At 35.4% G+C, this 20,905-nt stretch overlaps 1 protein-coding gene across 8 annotated transcripts in view; it reads left to right on the plus strand.

Annotated features, from left to right (window-relative positions):
• CCDC88A (coiled-coil domain containing 88A) overlaps positions 1-20,905 on the plus strand; it is a 124,624-nt gene that overhangs the window by 45,236 nt on the left and 58,483 nt on the right. For all 8 annotated transcript variants that reach the window (XM_032292094.1, XM_032292095.1, XM_032292099.1 and 5 more), the window contains exons 6-9: positions 4,461-4,544; positions 6,032-6,172; positions 13,183-13,355; positions 20,436-20,517. In XM_032292094.1, the coding sequence (XP_032147985.1) occupies positions 4,461-4,544; positions 6,032-6,172; positions 13,183-13,355; positions 20,436-20,517 (480 nt within the window). The remainder of the gene's footprint in view (positions 1-4,460; positions 4,545-6,031; positions 6,173-13,182; positions 13,356-20,435; positions 20,518-20,905) is intronic.

The raw sequence follows: 20,905 nt of genomic DNA on the forward strand, positions 1-20,905 counted from the left end.
AAGATCACTTGAGCCCAGGAGTTTAAGACCAACCTGGGCGGTGTAAGGAGACCCTGTCTATCAAAGAAAAAAAGGCGGGGGTAGGGGAAGAGGAGAAAGAGAAACAAGCATTGGGAAATTGAAAAATGTGTTCTTCTTTTGAAGAAAAAAATAAATTCTTGAGAGGAAGCAGCATTCAAAAACAGTAACGTTAACCAGTATCCAAAGATCTTACCTCACAGAATAAATTATAATTATGACTTTTAATCCTTGATTATACATAGATAAAAGCCACAGAAATAACTTTAAATATGAAGAAAACTGTCCAAGGATAGGCTTGGGTATTTTTGTTATTGGCTGGCCAACTCAGTCAAGTTTCTCCAGAATCTTTTTCAATGGATAACACAAGCCTTCTGAACCAGTTCTGAGCATCACCTAGAATTTCAGCAGATCTGTGACTCTTCATCCTAGCCCTGAAGTAGTTGAGAGAGTCCTAGGTGAAACCATCCTATGCAGAAGTAAAATCGTTGCAGTGTTTTGTTTGGAAATTTCTTTTGTTCTAAGGCAATGTGAAATTCACCCCTTTTTAGCAGAACTTAAAACCTATATAAAACCTATCAGTGCAGGCTACTTAGTATCCAGAAATATTACTTATTTTGGACTTTTGCCAGGTTGGGTAGTGCTGAAAGTAACTGGGTGTTAAGTGTGGTTGAAATTAAAAATTTGACCCTTTTATGTACCCTCAAAAGACATCTAACATTAATTAATATATGATTCTGAAACCAGTTTTGAACTAGGTTAGTTTGACAGCTACAATCTATTAATTTACTTATCAGTGATCTGTAAAGCATATTAAAAGTTAGCATTTTATAACTTTATCATATCACTTTTTAAGGAAATAAAACAATTTCTGCTGGGTTCAGTGATGCACCTTTAGTCTCAGCTACTTGGGAAGATCACTTGAGGCCAGGAGTTCAAGGCTGCTGCTGTATGCTATGATCATACCTGTGAATAACCACTGTGCTCCAGCCTGGGTACTGTAGCAAGACCCAGTCTCTTTAAAAAAAAAAAACAAAAAAAAAACAATTTCTAGCAAGACATTTGTTTTTCTGAGTATATATAAAAATACAAATATATCTCAAAGAGGGAGACTTTTGTTGATAGAAGTATTGTTTTAATATACATGATAGGAAATTTACCATTTTAACAATTTTTAAAGTACATAGTTCACTGGTATTCTGATTGCTGTACATTCACATTGTTGTGTAAGCATTACCACCATCCATCCCCAGAACTTTTCTTACCTTCCGAAACTAAAGCTCTGTATCCATTAAATAATGACTCCTTTTGTTACCACCCGTTGGTAGCTACCACTTTATGTCTCTATGAATTTGATTGCTCTAGCAACCTCCTATAAATAGAGTCACACAGTATTTGTCCTTTTGATTGGCTTATTTGACTTAGCATAATGTCTTTAAGTTTCATTCATGCTATAGCATGTATCAGAATTTCCTTCCATATTAAGCCTGAATAATATTCCATTGTTTATACCAAATTTTGTTCATCCATTCATCGATGAACATTTGAGTTGCCTCCATTTTTTGGCCCTTGTAAACAATGTTGCTATGAACATGAGTATACAAATGTCTGTTAGAATCCCTGTTTATTGCTTTTTGGTAGAACTGTAGTTTGTTTAGACCTATATTACTGGTTTTCTTATTTAAAACACGATAATGTGTTCCTTGTTTTATTGTCTTGTTCATTAGCTTGTTTTGGGTGCCATTTCCTCTATTTTAGTATAGCTTTTCCACGTAAACTGGTCTTCTTTCTTTAACATCAGAGAACAGGTACTGAAAATATGAGGAATTTGAGGAATAATGTGTTAAGGGCTTAAGCTCTCTGGTGCAAGATGTACAACTTTAGGGCTAATGCATTTCTCCCTCCTACCCACCTCCTACCCTAATCACTTTGCTTTTTTCCTGTGTCCCAGTTTCCATATCATATTCTTTTTTTTTTTTTAATGAGACAGAGTCTTGCTCTGTTGCCCAGGCTAGAGTGTAGTGGCATTATCTTGGCTCACTACAACTTCTGCCTCCCGGATTCAAGCAAATTCTCCTGCCTCAGCCTCCCAAGTAGCTGGGATTACTGGTGCTTGCCACCAACCCTGGCTAATTTTTTATATTTTTAGTAGAGATGAGGTTTTACCATGTTGACCAAGCTGGTCTTGAACTCCTGACCTCAGGTGATCCACCTGCTTCGGCCTCCCAAAATGCTGGGATTACAGGCATGAGCCACTGTGACCGGTTTCCATATCATATTCTTAGAATATCATGGTACTCTACTGGCTTAGTAATCAGTTACTATAATACAATAAAGTAAAAAAATTAATTTTAGTGCCCATGCTAGTTTAAGAACTTTACATAAAGATAAGAGAGCTTAATTTTAAGTGGAAAAAACAATTTGCTGATATTATTTAGTCTTCACAGCTGGAATTAAGCTATATATCTGTTTTTAACACCAGACTTTTCTTATGCTCTAGGGCTGGGCTATTCAATCCAGTAGCCACTAACCGAGTCTGGCTATTTAAATTTAAATTAATTACAATTAAATTAAAATTTCAGTTTCTTAGTTACACTCGCTACATTTCAGGTACTCAATAGCTGCATATAGCTAATGATCACTGTATTGGGCAGCTCTGATAAAGAAATTTGATCTAATTATTCATCTTTAAAGTTTGACTCTTATATTCTGTCTCTTTTCCATCTTGACAGTCTTTCTCTTTTCTAGCCTTCAAAAGCCTGTAAAATTTATTCTGTATTCTTTAAGGAAGCCCAACCTGTTTATAAAATATTTGAGAATGCTTAACTTTTAAGAGTTAAATAAGGTGTGAGATTTAGTAGAAATTGTGTGTGTTACAAGGATAAAGGAAAAATTCTCATTTGTGTTGAGATTGTGCTAAAGGATGAGCTCCTAAAGATAGTATAAGTAAACAACCAGTTGCTCCGGAGCTTAGAATGAGAAGTGTATCTATTTAGTTGAATTAAGGGACTCTTTTGGTGAGTCATAGTCATTACCTTTGATAATAATTATGCTGTTGTGTGTTCTGATAGGCTCAGAAACTATGCATAGGTCAACGATTTTGGTAGTGTTAAATTTTAAAACTGATGTTACTATACCTGAAAAGTTAATATTTTATATATGCTATGAATTTATGATTAGAATGTAATTCTTAATTGTTCTCACAAGGCCTGTCAAGTATTATTTGCTAGACAAAAATTAGTGGTTACCCAGTAATTTTTATTCCATCCACCCAAAACTCAGACTTCCTAATCACAACCAGGAATTACACACTTCTGGCAATTTAGTTTTAACCATTTGATTATTCTAACAATTCTGTGTTACAAGATATAGAACTTTCTGCTGATGGAAGTATGTTTAAATTGTATAGTAGTAGAAAATAAAGCATTACAATTTGGTAAAACAAATATGTAAAGTATAAATCGGAGCCTTTTAAGTTTCATGATCAAAGAGCCAGTTTTTAATTTTGTGACTATATTGTCTTTCCTGGTAGTTCAGTAATTGGCCCAGGAGATGCATCTAATTTAGACAAGGCAGTGCTGTCTATTTTGTAGGCACTTCTCATTTGTTAGCAATAAGAATACAGTGATACTAGCAGCTGGTTTGCAGTATTAGTGATGTAGGTGAAGGCAGACATTAAGATACATGTTAAATTGTTAATACTGACTGGAAGGAAAAGATTGTTTTGCATTTTAATATTTGTAATTTATATAAAGCTTTTTAAAAGTTACACTATAAAGAATTACCTCCTTTATTCCTTTTTGTTACATGTGTACTTGTATATATATTTTTAAATTTTGCCCTTGGTAGTTTTGCTATATTAGAAACAAATCAAATATTTATTAGATTACCTTACAAATGTTGAACTGGGCCACAAAAGTGGGTTTCTTTTATTAAGATTGATAGGATGAAGATGTGAGAATGAATTGTAAGCTTGAAGTAAAAATTGCTTAAATTTTTTTTCCAAGAAGAAAGGCTGTGTTGTTTGGTTATAGTCAAGGACTGACTGAGCATTTTGGCTGTTTTCCGAATTCTGCCACTGACTCACTGTGTTTTTTGGCAAGCAACTTATCCTCACTGAAACAAGTTCTTGATTCTTTACTTCTCTGTGTGTAAAGTTAGCATAATAATATTGTGCTAACCTCAGATGAGTTGTGTAATGGTTTCCCACTTTAGAACTTTCCAGCATAAAAATAGTATGTATTTTCAGTGCCTTGCTTTTTAAAATAATTACTTCTAAATTGTTATTTATTAGGTAAGTATGTTAGGCAATTTAAATGTAAAACAGAACCTTTACTATACTGTTCAAAATATAGCAAACCTCATAAAGGTTTAGTTATATATAACATTTTAAGGACTATACCCTATAAAGTATGAATAATTATTTTATTCATTTATTTTAGTGTCAGAAAAAAGAAGAATTTATTGAAAGAATTCAAGGTTTAGATTTTGATACAAAAGCAGCAGTTGCCGCACATATTCAAGAGGTAATGACCTATATACAATTTTATGTGCTATTTATGAAGCTTGTGGTATGTTTATTTGTGTATCTCCTAAAGAACAAATCAAGATCAAATATAGATGGATGCTGATTTTATACAAGTTGTCTTCTCTTTAGAGATAGTTCCTTACATGTGGCACAATGTTAACTACAAATATACTATTGCCTTTATTGTATAGTGACATAGGCAGAAAGTGTTATTTGAGGAATGAGGTATATGTCTTTGTTAGAATGGATTACAAAGCAGTAAATGGAAATAGCAGAAAGTTGAACACTGCTTGTAATTCAAAACAATAGTGAGGTAAGATGACAAGCTTAGTATTGTCATTCTAGTGATTTTCTTTTGAATGAATAGACAGCATACTTTTTATTAAAGATATTACTTGAACTATAAACACATTAATGATTTGTAGCATTCATATAAAAACTTAAGTCTAGGGCATATTATGCAGTGTCAAATAATTGAAGTTAATAAAATTTATTAAAATTCATTTTAAAAGCTATTTCTACATCTGTCTATTCTTAGGCATTTAATCTTATAAAGACACTTTAGAATTAGAGTATGTTAAATTTTATATGTTGATTAGAAAGGGAAAAGAGAAAATTTTTAAATAGTGAAAATTGGTAGTATTTAAAATATTCTTTATTTAGAAGACTTTTGTGTTCCATAGGTTATGTTTTCTCTTATTTAGCATTCATAAAGCCTAGATTTCTTGTCAGTAACATTGTTGTCAACAATAAGCATATTAGTACTTTTCAAGATGTAATTTTATTGGTAGTCTCCCATTACAGAGTACATATTTGCTTTATGCTAGTTATATGGTTTTATTTTATTCTGAATAAATGCTAAGTAGTGAAAGTTACTGAATTTGCCACCATCCTTGGAAGTGTAATTCTTTTTGCTGCTTGTTATGAAAGTTAGAGCAAATTATTAGAATTATGGTGAGAAATGGAAGGCACTTATATAACTTTTCCATTCTTTTAAAAATCTTTATATTGGGAATCCTTTCTCCTAAGCTTCTGTGACAGTGTCATCTTCAGAATCTATAAAGACTTAGATATTCAATTACAACAATGCAGTAACATATATCCTACAAGATTAAAAACGCTTTGCTCTTGAATTCAGGTAAAATAAATTAAAAATCTTATCTACAAAGTTCAGTTGATTTTGTTAAAGAAGTTGTGAGAATGTATCAACATTACTTTCCTTTAAGAATGTCTTGAATTAAATATTAATATTTTATTTTTATTGACTAGAAAATGAATATTAATTCATTTAAGGATTATATTAAAAATAATTTTTAGTTACAGTGCTTTCATCATGAATTTCAGATGTTTTCCTTTTAACATCATATTGACTTTTCATATTTTATATGGGATATATAATATTTTAGCTAATATTGTACTATAGTCAAATAGATTTTTAAGTGTCAGCCACTTTTTGGGTTGTTTATTTTGGTTACTTTTCTAAAGGTAACTCATAATCAGGAAAATGTGTTTGACCTGCAATGGATGGAAGTGACTGATATGTCGCAGGAGGACATAGAACCACTTTTGAAAAATATGGCATTGCATCTGAAAAGACTTATAGATGAGAGAGATGAACATTCAGAGGTTTGTAAATTTCTTTCAGTATATTGTGAAAGTTTGCTTTTCAAAAAAAGAAAATAGTACCTTTGGGAAGTTTTCAGAATCAATACTATTTCTTAGAGACAGGTAATAAAGGATTGTCTTTTTTTGTGTAGACTACAGAAACCTGAAAGGATGTATAAGAACACCAAATTGCCAATAAATAAATTGCAGTTAGGTTTCTCTTCTCCTTTCCTTTTAAATTAGTATTATTCTGATTTTTTTTCCTGTTTTTCAAGTCATCCCCACAGCTTTGGCAACAATACAGAAGTCTGAAACTGAAAATATAGTTGATGTAAGTGGAAAAATCATTGCCATGAAGCATAAGAATTTGCTTAAGGCGAATTTCTTAGTTTATTGCCACATGTTGAGGTTGGAAAAGTAAGTTTTAATAGAAGGAGAATAACAGGTGTTCTGAATAAAATGTCCCACAAAAGATCTCAAATGAGGTGTGATTTTAAAAAGAGAATTATTATAAGTCCGTTAAAACAGAACTTTGCTTTTTAAAAAGAGTACAAGTGTACCAAGTTTTTTATCTGCACTGTCTGAAAGCAGTTTATAATTTTAAAGAGTCTAGACTTTAGTGCATGCAGTGGTGGGTGATATTTTCTTAATAGAAGAGCAAAGTACTCTGCCATTCTGCTGAATGTATAGCTTTTATTAGTTTCATTTACATGTGAGATACAGTTTTGAGCTTATTTATAGAAAATTCGTATGAGTACCCTTGAGACCAATGAAAGACTACATAGAGAAAATTCCTAAGTATTTTTTTTCAATATAAAACTTTCTGGTCTCTCTGGGGGATATTCAGTTCTGATGTGAATTTTCAATTTTTCTTTAGGCATTAAACAAAAACAAAATATAGGAAATAAATATATTAGAGCAACAGTTAATTTTTTTTTTAAAGTTAGGACATTGAGGCCAAAGGAAGGAAAGAATAAATTGGAAAACATCTCTACTATGTATCAAATTTATCCTGAGATACTTAGATCATTTCACTTTCAAATAGATTTTTTAGCCATATGCTATCTTTTTTTGTGTCTTTTTACTGCTTTATGCATTTTCTAGAACATTTATTTATTTGTATTTCAGGTTGTTAAAGGTACTGCAATAAGGTATCCTCCAGTTTCTGAGGAATTATTCCTAAAAATCTGTACTTCCTTTTTATTTTATTTTTTGTTATTTAAAAAATTTTTTTTGAGACAGAGTCTAGCTCTATCGCCTAGGCTGCAGTGCAGTGGCACCATCTCAGCTCACTGCAACCTCCGCCTCCCAGGTTCAAGTGATTCTTCTGCCTCAGCCTCCCGAATAGTTGGTATTACAGACATGTGCCACCATGCCTGGCTAATTTTTGTATTTTCAGTAGAGACAGGGTTTCACCATGTTGGCCAGGCTGGCCTCTAACTCCTGACCTCAGGTGATCCTCCCACCTTCGCCTTCCAAAGTGCTGGGATTACAGGTGTCAGCCACTGCACCTGGCCTATACTTTAGTTTTATATGACTGATGGGCAGGTATAAAATGTTTGATCTCAGGTTGGGCATGGTGGCTTACGCCTGTAATCCCAGCACTTTGGGAGGCTGAGGTGGGTGGATTACTTGAGGCCAGAAGTTCGAGACCAGCCTGGCCAACATGGCAAAACATCATCTCTACTGAAAATAAAAAAATAACTGGGCGTGGTGGCACATACCTGTAATACCAGCTACTTGGGAGGCTGAGTGCTTGAGCCTGGGAGGCAGAGGTTGCAGTGAGCCAAGATCATGCCACTGAACTCCAGCCTGGGCAACAGAGCAAGACTCTGTCTCAAGAAAAAAAAAAGTTTGATCCCATTTAAGTGAATTGATTAATATGGGGTGGACAGAATACATTTCAACAGAACATTTTCCTGAGTGATTTAAAAAAAAAAGAAAGAAAGAAAAGACAATACTTACCATTATGTGACTGGCAAACTAAAAGGATTATGAAATACTATATAGAATGATTGAAAACCCTTTTAAAATATATTATCCTGCCTGTTTAAGAATTTTTGTTAAATTTTTTTTTCAAATGAGGAAAAAAAAAAGTGGTCATACTCTTCTGTCTTAGATATTTGGGAAAAAAGTTGATGGCTGGGATAGGGTTGGGGAGAGACACCTAATTATCTGGGAATTTTTTTTTTTCTCAATTTGGGCTACCAGTAGACTAATTTGAAAAGGTCATTTAAAAAATTGTAGAAAATATTAGACAAATGTAAAGGTAGTATGTAACTAGAATTATGTGTCATTCAATTAGATTGAAACAAGTTCATATTTAGAGTTCTCCTTTAACTTTTTTTGTTTTGATTAGCTTTTGTTATAATTCTTTCACTTCAGTCTAAAAAGTATATATTTGGTCACTTTTTTTTAACATTTCTTTTTACTTTTGTGTTCTTAATGCTATAGAACAAGTATGTCCTTAGTCCTCTTCTTTTACTGAAAACCAAATAGGAGAATTTAATGAATTTAAGATCTCTTTATTAGCACTGTTAATTTTATGCCAGACTTCGTGCTGTAAGTTTAACATATACTGTTTTATTAAATCTGCATGAAAACCCCATTTTATAGATGAAGGTACTTGAGCCCCAAGTAGTTAAGTAACTTGCCAGATCTAACTCCAGTGCCTGTGGTTAGATAAAGCACTGATTTATCTTTTTAGGTTTATTCTTCAGTATATATTAAGACATACCTGCTTTTTGCAAGGGCTTATGCTTGGGAGCAAAAAACTGGCAAACTATTTCAAAAAAGAACCAAAGATTGTTATAGTCTAATAAGGAAGTTATTTTAATAAAATAACTGTAATAAAATTTTGAACATGGTAAGTACAAAAAATGATATATATCATTTTATATATATATATATTCCTATAGCATATAGTATATATTCCTATATATATTTATATATATATATTATAGGAATTGGAGAGCTTACGAAATTAGCTATGCTTTAAAAACATTTCCCGTCAGATTATTTTGTTTGTTTTTGCGTCAGACTATTTTGAAAATGTATGGGAAGTCCTGAGCTCAAGAAGTTACTGACATTAGAGAACAGTCAAAATATCTAAAGAATCTTTGATGGAAAATACTCTGGGAACTCTTAACTTTTAAAGTACCAGGTTTCTTTCTTTATTTTTAGTGTTTTGTAATACATAGTTGATTGACTTCTTGATAGATACCTCCATTTCACCACCTACTAACTTCAAATGTAGTATCTGTCTTCTGTACTTTTCTCCTGTTCTTAATTTTGTGAATTGTTTGATTGAATATTTTTGAGCATCCATTTTTGTGTAAAATACTATGCTAAATAAAATGAGAGATTGAGAGATACAAAGGAGGTGTAAGAAAGATGGTATCTGGTTAATTGAGAAAACTACGTTATTTGTAAGTGCAAAATATGACCTAGCATATAATTAAGTGCTTGTTTATTTGTGCATGAGAAAATAGTAATACTTACTATCTGTCAGCTTTGTTAGAGTTAGGAGATGTTAGAAAGAAAGATTAAAAATAACTGAGACAGTGGCCGGACGCAGTGGCTCATACCTGTAATCTCAGCGCTTTGGGAGGCCGAGGTGGCTGGATCACGAGGTCAAGAAATCAAGACCAACCTGGCCAACATGGTGAAACCCATCTCTACTAAAAATAGAAAAATGAGCTGGGTGTGATGGCATGCACCTGTCATCCCAGCTACTTGGGAGGCTGAGGCATGAGGATTGCTTGAACCTGTGAGGCAGAGGTTGCAGTGAGCTAAGATTGCACCCCTGCACTCCAGCCTGGTGACAGAGAGAGACTTGGTCTCAAAAAAAAAAAAAAAAAAAAAAAAAAAAAAAAAAAAACCAAAAAAATCAAAAACAAAGATAACTGAGACAGTAAGAAAATATACAAATAAAAGTTGGCTCTGAGTACATGGAGTCTGGGATACTATGGAGATTAATAACACTATTCACAGGGAAGTTGGGATGAGCCAGCTGATTGAGGGATAGAAGAGAATAGTGTTATTAGACATATGAACCATCCTTCAAAAAGTGCCAAGAAGGGAATGCAATTTTTTTTTTTCCTGGGTAGAAGAAACTTGTATATCTTTGAAGAACATAGAGAGAAAAGCCAATAAGAAGAAAAATTGAAATGTTTAAGTAAGGAATACATATTAGGAGCAAAAAAATGCATAAGAAGAAAGGAGGTAATCCCAGGTGGTTTTGTTTCTTTGGCTAATTGGAGGAGAGGTGAAAGTAATGATAGCAGTTTGCAGTTGGAGGCTTAAGTGGAGAAGAAGTAATACATTTACATAGTCATCATAAAAATATTTGAAGGAAAATCAGCAAGGTTTCAATAAAAGGATAGATAGGCAGTGGAAAGAGTTGAATTGAAAATAGATGGCAAGATCTGTACTAGGACTGTGTAACTTCTTGTTTTTCTGTAAGAGCTTTATCATCTTGGAGCAAAAATAGAGAAAACTGATGGTAGGTCAGGAAGATAACAGTTTTAGAGTCAAACTTGAACTTGAATCTCTGCTATCCTTATCATTAGTTGTGTGACTTTGGTTAAGTTACTTAATCTATATGAGCCTAAGTTTTCTCATGTCTAAAACTGGCATAATACCTCTATTGCAAATTATAGTAATCCCTCACAAGTTCTATAAATGTTCATTCCTTTTTCTTTTTTTGCAAAGAATGAGCCAGTAAAGAGCACAGTAAGAATGACATTTAAGGACCTAATTGTAATTCCAGGCTGAGTAGGAACTCTAGAGTAGTCAGGAATAATCTCTTGAACTGAGTGAAACAGGGGAGGAATTGAGTGAATAAAGGTTCAGGAGTAGGTATGGTGACACGGGAAAATGATAGTAAAGGGAGGCATGCTACATTGGAAGAATTGCCTCCTTTGCTGGAGAAAACTGTATGAACTGATATAAGGAGTGGACATGGAATTAGTAGAGAGAAAAAGAAATGGGAAGTAATTTTCTGAGGTTCATCAACAGACATACTGGAATCGGAAAGCAATAGTTACAGGCAGGAAGATAAGACCGACCTTGATACAGGTGCTAAAATGTATCCTGAAGATAAATCAATTCTGGTAGATGGTTAAAAAGAAAAGAAAAAAAGTAATGATTCAGGAAATACAGATAAAATTTGGTGATAAGAAATAAATCAAGGATGCTATTTTATGATCCCAAGATAGTAACCCTACCCATTCTTTCTAAAATCGTAGTACAGCTGAAATTGCTACATAAGGCAGTTTATTTGCCTGAGAAGTTTCAAAGAAAAACCTGAGAAATTGGGTTAGAGTAAGAGAATTTACATACAATGAAAGGAAAATTAGCAGAATTGAGAAGGTACATATAGCCCTTAAAGTTTAGATTTAGGAAAATGAAAAGGAGGTTTGTGTCCCATGGAGAGTCTTGGAAGAGAGAGCGAGAGAGAAAAAGAGAAGGAAGGAAGGGAGAAAAGGGAAGGAGAAAATAGAAAGAAAGGAGAGGGGAGGGCCTTTGAGAGGGGAACCAGACTGGAATTAGTATGAGAGAGAGCATAAGATGTGAAGTCAGACTAGCATGGAGTCATGAGCTATTAGCTAGTTGTGTGATTATGGACAAATCAGTCACTGTGCCTCAATTACTTACTGCAGAGTAAAGAGATTGAGCTAAATTTTTGAGGTGTTGTTAGGACCCTCCAAGACCCCTGTTCATAATTCAAGAGTAGTGCTGTCCAGTTCTGCAGTGATGGCAAGATTGTATTTCTCGGCTGTCCAAGATTGTATTACTGAGCTGTGTAATACAGTAATGGCTGTGTGCACTTGAAATATGGCAAGTACAACTAAGGAACTGAATTTTATTTATTTTTTTTTTTTGAGACGAAGTCTCACTCTGTCACCCAGGCTGGAGTGCAGTGGAGCAATCTTGACTTATGGTAACCTTTACCTTCTGGGTTCAAGTGATTCCCCTGCCTCAGCCTCCCAGGTAGCTGAGCTTACAGATGTGTGCCACCATGCCCAGCTAATTTTTTTGTATTTTTAGTAGATATGGGATTTCACGATGTTGGTCAGGCTTGTCTTGAACTCCTGACCTCAAATGATCCGCCCGCCTCTGCCTCCCAAAGTGCTGGGACTATAGGCATGAGCCACTGCACCCGGACTGGAACTGAATTTTTAACTTAAAAAAATTTTAATTAAATGGCCACCTACGCTACTGGCTATTATATTGGACAACATAGTTCCAGACACATCACTCTTAAGTTTCTTTCTTTTCTATGTCAACGGGTCTTTTATGCCTTTCCAACATTGGCTATCTGATCATAATTGATTTATTTTGTTAAAAAACTAGGAAAGCAAAAATAGCAAAGACATGGAATAAACCCAGATGTCCCTCAGTGATGGACTGGATAAAGAAAGTGTTGTACTTACAAACCATGGGTGCTATGCAGCCATAAAAAAGAATGAGATCATGTCCTTTGCAGGGACATGGATGAAGCTGGAAGCCATTATCCTCAGCAAACTAATGCAGGAACAGAAAACCAAACACCGCATGTTCTCTCTTAAAAGTGGGAGCTGAACAATAAGAACACATGGACACATGGAGGGAAACAACACTCACAGGGCTCGTCAAGGGAGGCCAGGAAAAGAGCTAATGCATGCTGGGCTTAATACCTAGGTGATGGGTTGTTAGGTGCAGGAAACTACCATGGCACACATTTACCTATGTAACAAACATGTATATCCTGCACTTGTACTCTGGAACTTAAAACAACAATAACAACAATAAAATTAAAAAACTAGGAAAGGAAAAAATTATTACCTTGTTTAGTGTTATTTACTAAGTAGCACATGCATGAGCTGTTGAATGAAACTTATAAAGAATGACAACTAAATATGATAGTTGTTTTGACCAATGAATTATTTTTAATATTGTAGTACAATTCTTAGACTTAGTGGATAGTGTTGATGTGTCTTTTTTGCTAATATGTAGAATACTGAAAGTGATTCTGTGTGTATTTCTAGACTATCATAGAACTCTCTGAAGAGCGGGATGGTCTTCATTTTCTACCCCATGCCTCTTCATCTGCACAATCACCTTGTGGTTCTCCAGGCATGAAGCGAACAGAAAGTCGACAACATCTGTCAGTGGAACTGGCAGATGCTAAAGCCAAGATAAGAAGGCTTAGGCAGGAATTGTAAGTTGCTGATTTTTAAGGTTCATTGAATTTTTATGGTGCCAAAGGTGACCCAAACAATATTTTTAAATTATGGAAATATTGCCAGCTTGTGTCAGTGTTCTCACAAGTATGTGTCAAAATGAGAAAAATAAGGAAGCTGACATGAGGTTTTCCTATTGCTAAATCTTACCAATTTAAAGGACGCCTTTTATTTTAGCGTTACGGCCTTTCTAGCTTTCTAATGGTAATGTCTTTTTTTTTTTTTTTTTTTTTTAAGTAGGATAACTCCTCATTTGGCAGATTGGGGCTGTCAATCTTTTGTCTTTACATTCTTTGAAATCCAAATTATTAGGAACTACTGATGTAGGTCAATAAGCTTAACTCTTTTAAAATTATTGTTTTGCACCTAAAAAACTGAGTTGTTGGAATTATAGTATTACCAAAAAATAGTTTTTTGTGTATCTTGGATTGAGATGCCTGAGCCATGTACTTAGTAAAGGTAAATACAGTCGTGCCACGTAACGACATTTCAGTAAACAATGGAGCACATATATGATGGTGGTCCTATAAGATTCTAATGGATCTTCATCTAGTGAAGCCTTGATGTTCCTGACCGACCCTATGTAGCCTAGGCTAATGTGTGTCGTAGTTTTTAACAAAAAAAATTTAAAAGCCCAAAAGAAAAGAAAAGAAAAATGGTTATAGAGTAAATACATAGGCTGAGTGCAGTGGCTCATGCCTGTAGTCCCAGCACCTTGGGAGGCCGAGGGGGGCAGATTGCCTGAGGTCAGGAGTTGAAGACCAGTCTGGCTAACATGGTGAAACCCCATCTCTACCCAAAATATAAAAAAATTAGCTGGGTGTGGTGGCGTGCGCCTGTAATCCCAGCTACTAGGGAGGCTGAGGTAAGGGGAATCACTTGAACCAGGGAGGTGGAGGTTGCAGTGAGCTGAAATCACAACACTGCCTGGGTGACAGCGAGACTCCCTCTCAAAAAAATAAATAAATAAATAAATAATAAGGGTATAAAGAAAGAAAATGTTTTTCTACAGTTGTATAATGTGTTTATGTTTTAAACTAAACATTATAAAAGAGTTAAGTTTAAAAATTTGAAAGTTTATAAAGTGAAAAGTTACAATGAGTTAAGGTTAATTTATTATTGAAGAGACAAAAATTTTAAAACTAAGTTTAGGGCCAGGCAAAGTGGCTCATGCCTGTAGTCCTAGCACTTTGGGAGGCTGAAGTGGGCGGATCACCTGAGGTCAGGTGTTTGAGATGAGCCTGGCCAACATGGCGAAACCCTATCTCTACTAAAAATGCAAAAATTAGCCAGGTGTGGTGGTACACACCTGTAGTCCTAGCTACTCGGGAGGCTAAGGCAGGAGAATCGCTTGAACCTGGGAGGCAGAGTTTGCTTTGAGCCAAGATTGCACCAGTACACTCCAGCCTGAGTGACAGAATAAGACTCTATCTCAAATAAATAAATAAATAAATTTAGCCAGGCACAGTGGCTCACACCTCTAAGCCTAGCACTTTGGGAGGCCAAGGTGCTAGGCAGATCACCTGAGGTCAGGAGTTGAAGACCCAGTCTAGTCAACATGTCAAAACCCTGTATCTATTAAGAATACAAAAATTTAGCTGGACATGGTGGCACATGCCTGTAATCCCAGCTATTCGGGAGGCTGAGACACGAGAATCGCTTGAACCCCGGGGGCAGAGGTTACAATGAGCTGAGATTGTGCCACTGCACTCCAGCCTGGGTGACAGAGAGATTCCGTCTCAAAAGAAAAAAATACAATACAATGTAATAAATAAATAAATAAACTTAGTGTATCCTAAGTATAGTGTTGATAAAGCCTACAGTAGTGTACAGTAATGTTCTAGGCCTTCACATTTACTCAGTGACTCATCCAGAGCAACTTTCAGTCCTGCAAATTCTATTCATGGTAAATGCCCTGTACAAGTGTACTATTTTTTATCTTTTATACCCAATTTTTACTGTACCTTTTCTATGTTTAGATACACAATTACTTACCATTGTGTTATAGTTGCCTACAGTATTCAGTACCATTACATGCTGTATAAGTTTGTAGTCTAGAAGCAATAGGCTATACCATATAGCCTAGGTATATATTAGGCTATACCATCTAGATTTGTGTAAGTACTATATGCTCTGTGATGTTTGCACAGTGATGAAATCACCTAACTTATTAAAGTATATTCCCATAGTTAAACGATGCATGACTGTGTTCAGATTTGGTTAGTGCCGATGAAATTATATTTTCTTAAAAGACCATTACAGAAAAGCAAGTATAAATGTCACGTAGGCATTCCTTGGTGAACCCCAAGTAAAGATGTGATCAATCTCTGCTGGAGATTTGTTTTTATTTTGTACTTTTAAAAGAACAAAGGATTTTTGTTGTGAGGGCTTTTTTTTTTTTTTTTGGTTTCTTGGAATTTGAGCTTCAGAATATAGATTTTAAATTTATAACCACAGTTTAGCAACTAAACTTATTTACTGATTATTTAAAACAGTTAAAGTGATTGAATATGCAAAGTAGAAAAAATATTACAGTTCACAGGAAAATTTGAAAATAAAAAATAACAGCTTTCATTTGTGGATGTCTGCATTATTATGTATCTATTGAAATGAACACACCCAGGATATTCTGTAAACAGCTGCACCATGAAGATTAGAGAAGAGATTGCTGTTATTAGTTTGACTGGCAGTTAATGGATAGTCTAAATAGTGAACACTAGTTCGTTCCATATAATTTAGCACAATCTTCTCCAGCCTTTAGATAAAGCATGCAATTATATCTGTAATGATGGCTGTGAATTCGTTTAAGGTTTTACACTATGTTAGAATTTAATTTTTAAATAAAATTTACTTGGCCATGGAGTATATTAAAATTCCAAAAAATTGAGGAGATTGATGAAATTTGATTTTCTAATACTGATTAGAAAATGTAAATGTGTATTTTTTTTTTTTTTTGTAGAAAGTGATTTATTTAGAGAGAGAGAGAGAGAGGAACCAGAGAAGGAGAGAGAAATAAACAGCTAACTCTCACACTGAGTGAGAGAATCCAGAAAGATGGAATCCAGGAGAGGAAAGCAGCTTCCACGCTGAGTGGAAGGGAATAGAGAGAGATGGAGTTCAGAGGGGAAGACAGGCTTCCACAAGAGTGTTCGAAGGGGACTCCAGAGGGAAAATCCAGGATAGAGAAAAACAGCTTCCACGAGCAAGAGAGTGTTCGTGGAAGGGGATCCAAACATGGAGTCCCGTACATGGGTATTTTTAATGGGTAAATAAATGTGCCAGTATTCCCAGTAACTAGCTTTTCAACAAATACCATATAATATCTTCACTTTTCTTTGAAAATGTGTTTCTTTATGGATTTCTTCTATTATTAGAAAGAAGTGTATCTCCTATTCTTTTTATTGGGAGAAATCTCTACTAAAGTGAATGAAGTACAGAAATTGTGGTGGACAAAAATAGTAGGTTGCCTTATACCGAATGGAAACTATACAATAAGTAATTGCAACCAGAAAGTCAAAATTAACAGCATACTCATTTATGGGGCCGTACATTATGATGTAATTGCTTTTGATTTATAAACATATGGAGTAAAAGTATAATTTGTGATATGGGTGAAAGAAGTAATTTTTTAAATTTAAAATAGTAATTTCACTTTTATGTGGTAGTTAATACTACCAAAGACCCCCTTTAACTCTGCCTCCATAAATCCCATGTTTTGAAAGAATTTTTCTGATACAAGCTATTTATTATTTTTCAAAAAAATACCTTATTGAGATACAATTTGCATGTCAGAAAATTCATCCTTTTATAGTATACAATTCAGTGGTTTTAGTTTATGCATAGAATTGTGCAGTTGTCACACCAATTTCAAGACATTTTCGTCACCGCAAAAAGAAACCCCATATTCAGTTAACAATCGCCGTCTCTCCCCCTTTGCCCTCAGCTCCTGGCAATCACTAATCTACTTTCTGTTTCCATGATTTTGGCTATTCTGGACATTTTATTGTATAAATGGAATCATATAATATGTGCCTTTTGTGACTGGCTTTATTTACTTAATGTTTTCCAGGTTCATCCATGTTGTAGCATGTATCAAAACTTTATTCTTTTTAGAGTTAAATAATATTCCACTGAATAGGTATACCGCATTTTGATTAGCCATTTTTCAGTTGATGGGTATTTGAATTGTTTCCAGTTTTTGGGTATTATGAATAATGCTGCTATGAACATTGAGATGCATATTTTTCTGTAAACATCTGTTTTGAATTCTGCGTAATAACGTACATGAAGAATGGCCAACATTCAACATTGTGAACATAATTAATGCCACTGAATTATATACTTAAAAATGGTTAAAATGAGGCTGGATATGGTGGCTTGCACCTGTAATTTCAGCACTTTGGGAGGCCAAGGTAAGAGGATTGCTGGAGGTCAGGAGTTTGAGACCAGCCTGGGTGGCACAGGGAGACCCTGTCTCTACAAATAATTTTTTTTAAATGTGATGGCACATGACTGTGGTCCCAGCTACATGGGAGCTTGAGGCAGGAGGATCACCCAAACCAGGAAGTCAAGACTGCAGTGAGTTGAGATTGCACTATTGCACTCCAGCCTGAGTAACAGAGAGAGACCCTGTCTCAAAACAGAACAAAAAAAAAAATGAAAAAATTCTAAATACTTCTGGGTCCCAAGCAGTTCAGTTCAGATAAGGGATACTCAACCTGTTTCAAATGCCTTTTAACTTTTTTTTTGAGACGGAGTTTCACTCTTGTTACCCAGGCTGGAGTGCAATGGCGCAATCTCGGCTCACCGCAACCTCCGCCTCCTGGGTTCAGGCAATTCTCCTGCCTCAGCCTCCTGAGTAGCTGGGATTACAGGCACGCGCCACCATGCCCAGCTGATTTTTTGTATTTTTAGTAGAGACGGGGTTTCACCATGTTGACCAGGATGGTCTCGATCTCTTGACCTCGTGATCCACCCGCCTCGGCCTCCCTAAGTACTGGGATTACAGGTGTGAGCCACCGCGCCCGGCTGCCTTTTAACTTTTAATGCACTTTTAGAAATCTGTCCCAAAAGCCAGGCACAGCAGTGTGCGCTTGTGGTCGCAGTTACTTAGGAGGCTGAGGTGGAATTCTGGGCTCAAAAGTTCAAAGCAAGGCTGGGCAATGTAGTGAGACCCTGTCTCTTAGAAAAGAAAAAGAAAACTGTCATGAAATACACAGGATTTTATGTATAGTAAAAAGATTAAATAGTACTATGAAAAATGGAATCCACTTAATAAAGTGTGGTTTCTTTAGCAAAGGGAATATTTTTCTACCATTCAAAATTATGGTTTTGGGCTAGGCACCATGGCTCATGGCTGTAATCCCAGTGCTTTGGGAGGCTGAGGCAGGAGGATTGCTTGAGGCCAGGAGCTCGAGACCAGCCTGGACAACAGAGTGAGACCTCATCTCTACAAAAAATTAGCTGGAAGTGGTGGCACATGCCTATAGTCCCAGCTATTCTAGACGCTGAGGCAGGAAGATCACTTGACTGCAGGAGTTCAGGGTTGGAATGAGCTTTGATCATGCCACTGCACTTCATCTTGGACAGTGGCATGTGCAAGCTGTCACTTGTGACAGAGTGAAACCCTATCTCTTAAAGTATATACATATATATTTTAATAACATATTTTAAAATAATATACACATATTTTATAACATATTAATATATAATGGTTTTGAAAAATGTAAGGGCACGAAGAGATGAGAACAATAAGTTGTTTTATACAGCAAACATTTACTTTTTTTATTATTAAAAACCAGAAGGTGGAAAAGTAGAGATAGTGAGTGCAGGCTTACTTTAAGGAGCTTGGCCGTGAAGGAGAGAGAGAAAATGGGGATTAGAAGTAAAACAATTTCTAAGAGAAAAAAATAATTGAAGAAATTTGAGGATGTTTATAGGCTAGGAGGCAGAAACCAATAGAGAAATAAATATCTTATGTATCTTATGGTAATCGGAAGTGTATAATTTCCTTTTAGCCATTGTAAATGTTGAAAATTGTTGAAGACCCTTATAAGTCTCAGACCCAGGTAGTACTGCCTTGGATAAAAATTCTTAGCTTAGGCCAGGCATACTGGCTCCCACCTGTAATTACAGCACTTAGGGAGGTCGAGGCAGGTGGATCACCTGAGATCAGGAGTTTGAGACCAGCCTGAGTAACATGGTGAAACCCCAGCTCTACTAAAAATACAAAAATTAACTGGGCCTAGTGGCGGGCACTTGTAATACCAGCTACTGGGGAGGCTGAGGCAGGAGAATTGCTTGAGCCTGGGAGGCAGAGATTGCAGTGAGCTGAGATCGTGCCATTGCACTCCAGCCTGGGCAGCAGAAAAAAATATATATATATTAGCTTAACTATCTGTGACTACAGAGAGTGAGGGAGAGAGAAAGAAGAGTGAAATAGAAGGGGTGGAGGGCAAGAAAGATGAAAAAAGAGAAAGAGAAAAACTGAGGCCAGGCGAAGTGCTCATTCCTGTAATCCCAGCACTCTGGGAGGCCGAGGTGGGCGGATCACAAGATCAAGAGATCAAGTAAAACCCCGTCTCTACAAAAAAATTTAAAAAATTAGCTGGGTGTGGTGGCACGCACCTGTATTCCCAGCTACTTGAGAGGCTGAGGCAGGAGAATTGCTTGAACCTGGGAGGCAGACGTTGCAGTGAGCTAAGATCGTGCCACTGCACTCCAGCCTGGGCAACAGAGGGAGACACTGTCTCAAAAAAAGAACAAAAAAAAGAAAAGAAAATCTGTATTACGTATATTAAGTACTATGAGAACATTAGCCATTGAGGTTAGCCTTTGGAAAACATTAGGAAGGAGGTTTGATTAATGGCATCTAATTATATAAATTCCTAATATCTGTCTTTTTTTTTTTCCCTCTTCTGCATTAGGGTTATGGCTAATACTATGTTCGACTAATACTATTTAGTATTAGTTATTTAGTAATGATAATAATATATTAACAGATAACAATCACAATTTTCAAAAGTAGTATACTTACTGAATATATTTTTGCATTTAAGGGAGGAAAAGACTGAACAGTTGTTGGATTGTAAACAAGAACTTGAGCAAATGGAAATAGAACTCAAAAGGCTGCAACAAGAGGTTGGTACCTAGAATATCTATTATTTAGGACCACCGAGTAATTGGAAATTGACTGATTTTCTTCCTTGTAATTTATAACCTTTACCTCAATGGTTTATGTAAATAAATGAGGTTACTGAGGCTTCATGAGATTAGATCACTTTTTCAGAGTCTCTCGCTTCAAAAATGCCAGAGTCAAAACTTTCTTCCGTATTAGTGCTATTCAAACTCTGCTAAGAAGTGTAAGAGCTACTTAGGACTGGGGTAGCTCCACATTTTTCTTTTTGATGTGTTTGGCTTCTGTGGCCTTGAAAGCTAGAACACCTCTACTGTAAACTATGCTCTTTATGTGTATCTCTGTGTATTTCTGCTCCGATAGTGCTTTATGTTAACTTATATATAAGTAAAT

This window comes from Sapajus apella, unplaced genomic scaffold (assembly GCF_009761245.1).
Source record: "Sapajus apella isolate SASKATOON/1434 unplaced genomic scaffold, GSC_monkey_1.0 scaffold26, whole genome shotgun sequence".
Lineage (NCBI taxonomy): Eukaryota > Metazoa > Chordata > Mammalia > Primates > Cebidae > Sapajus > Sapajus apella.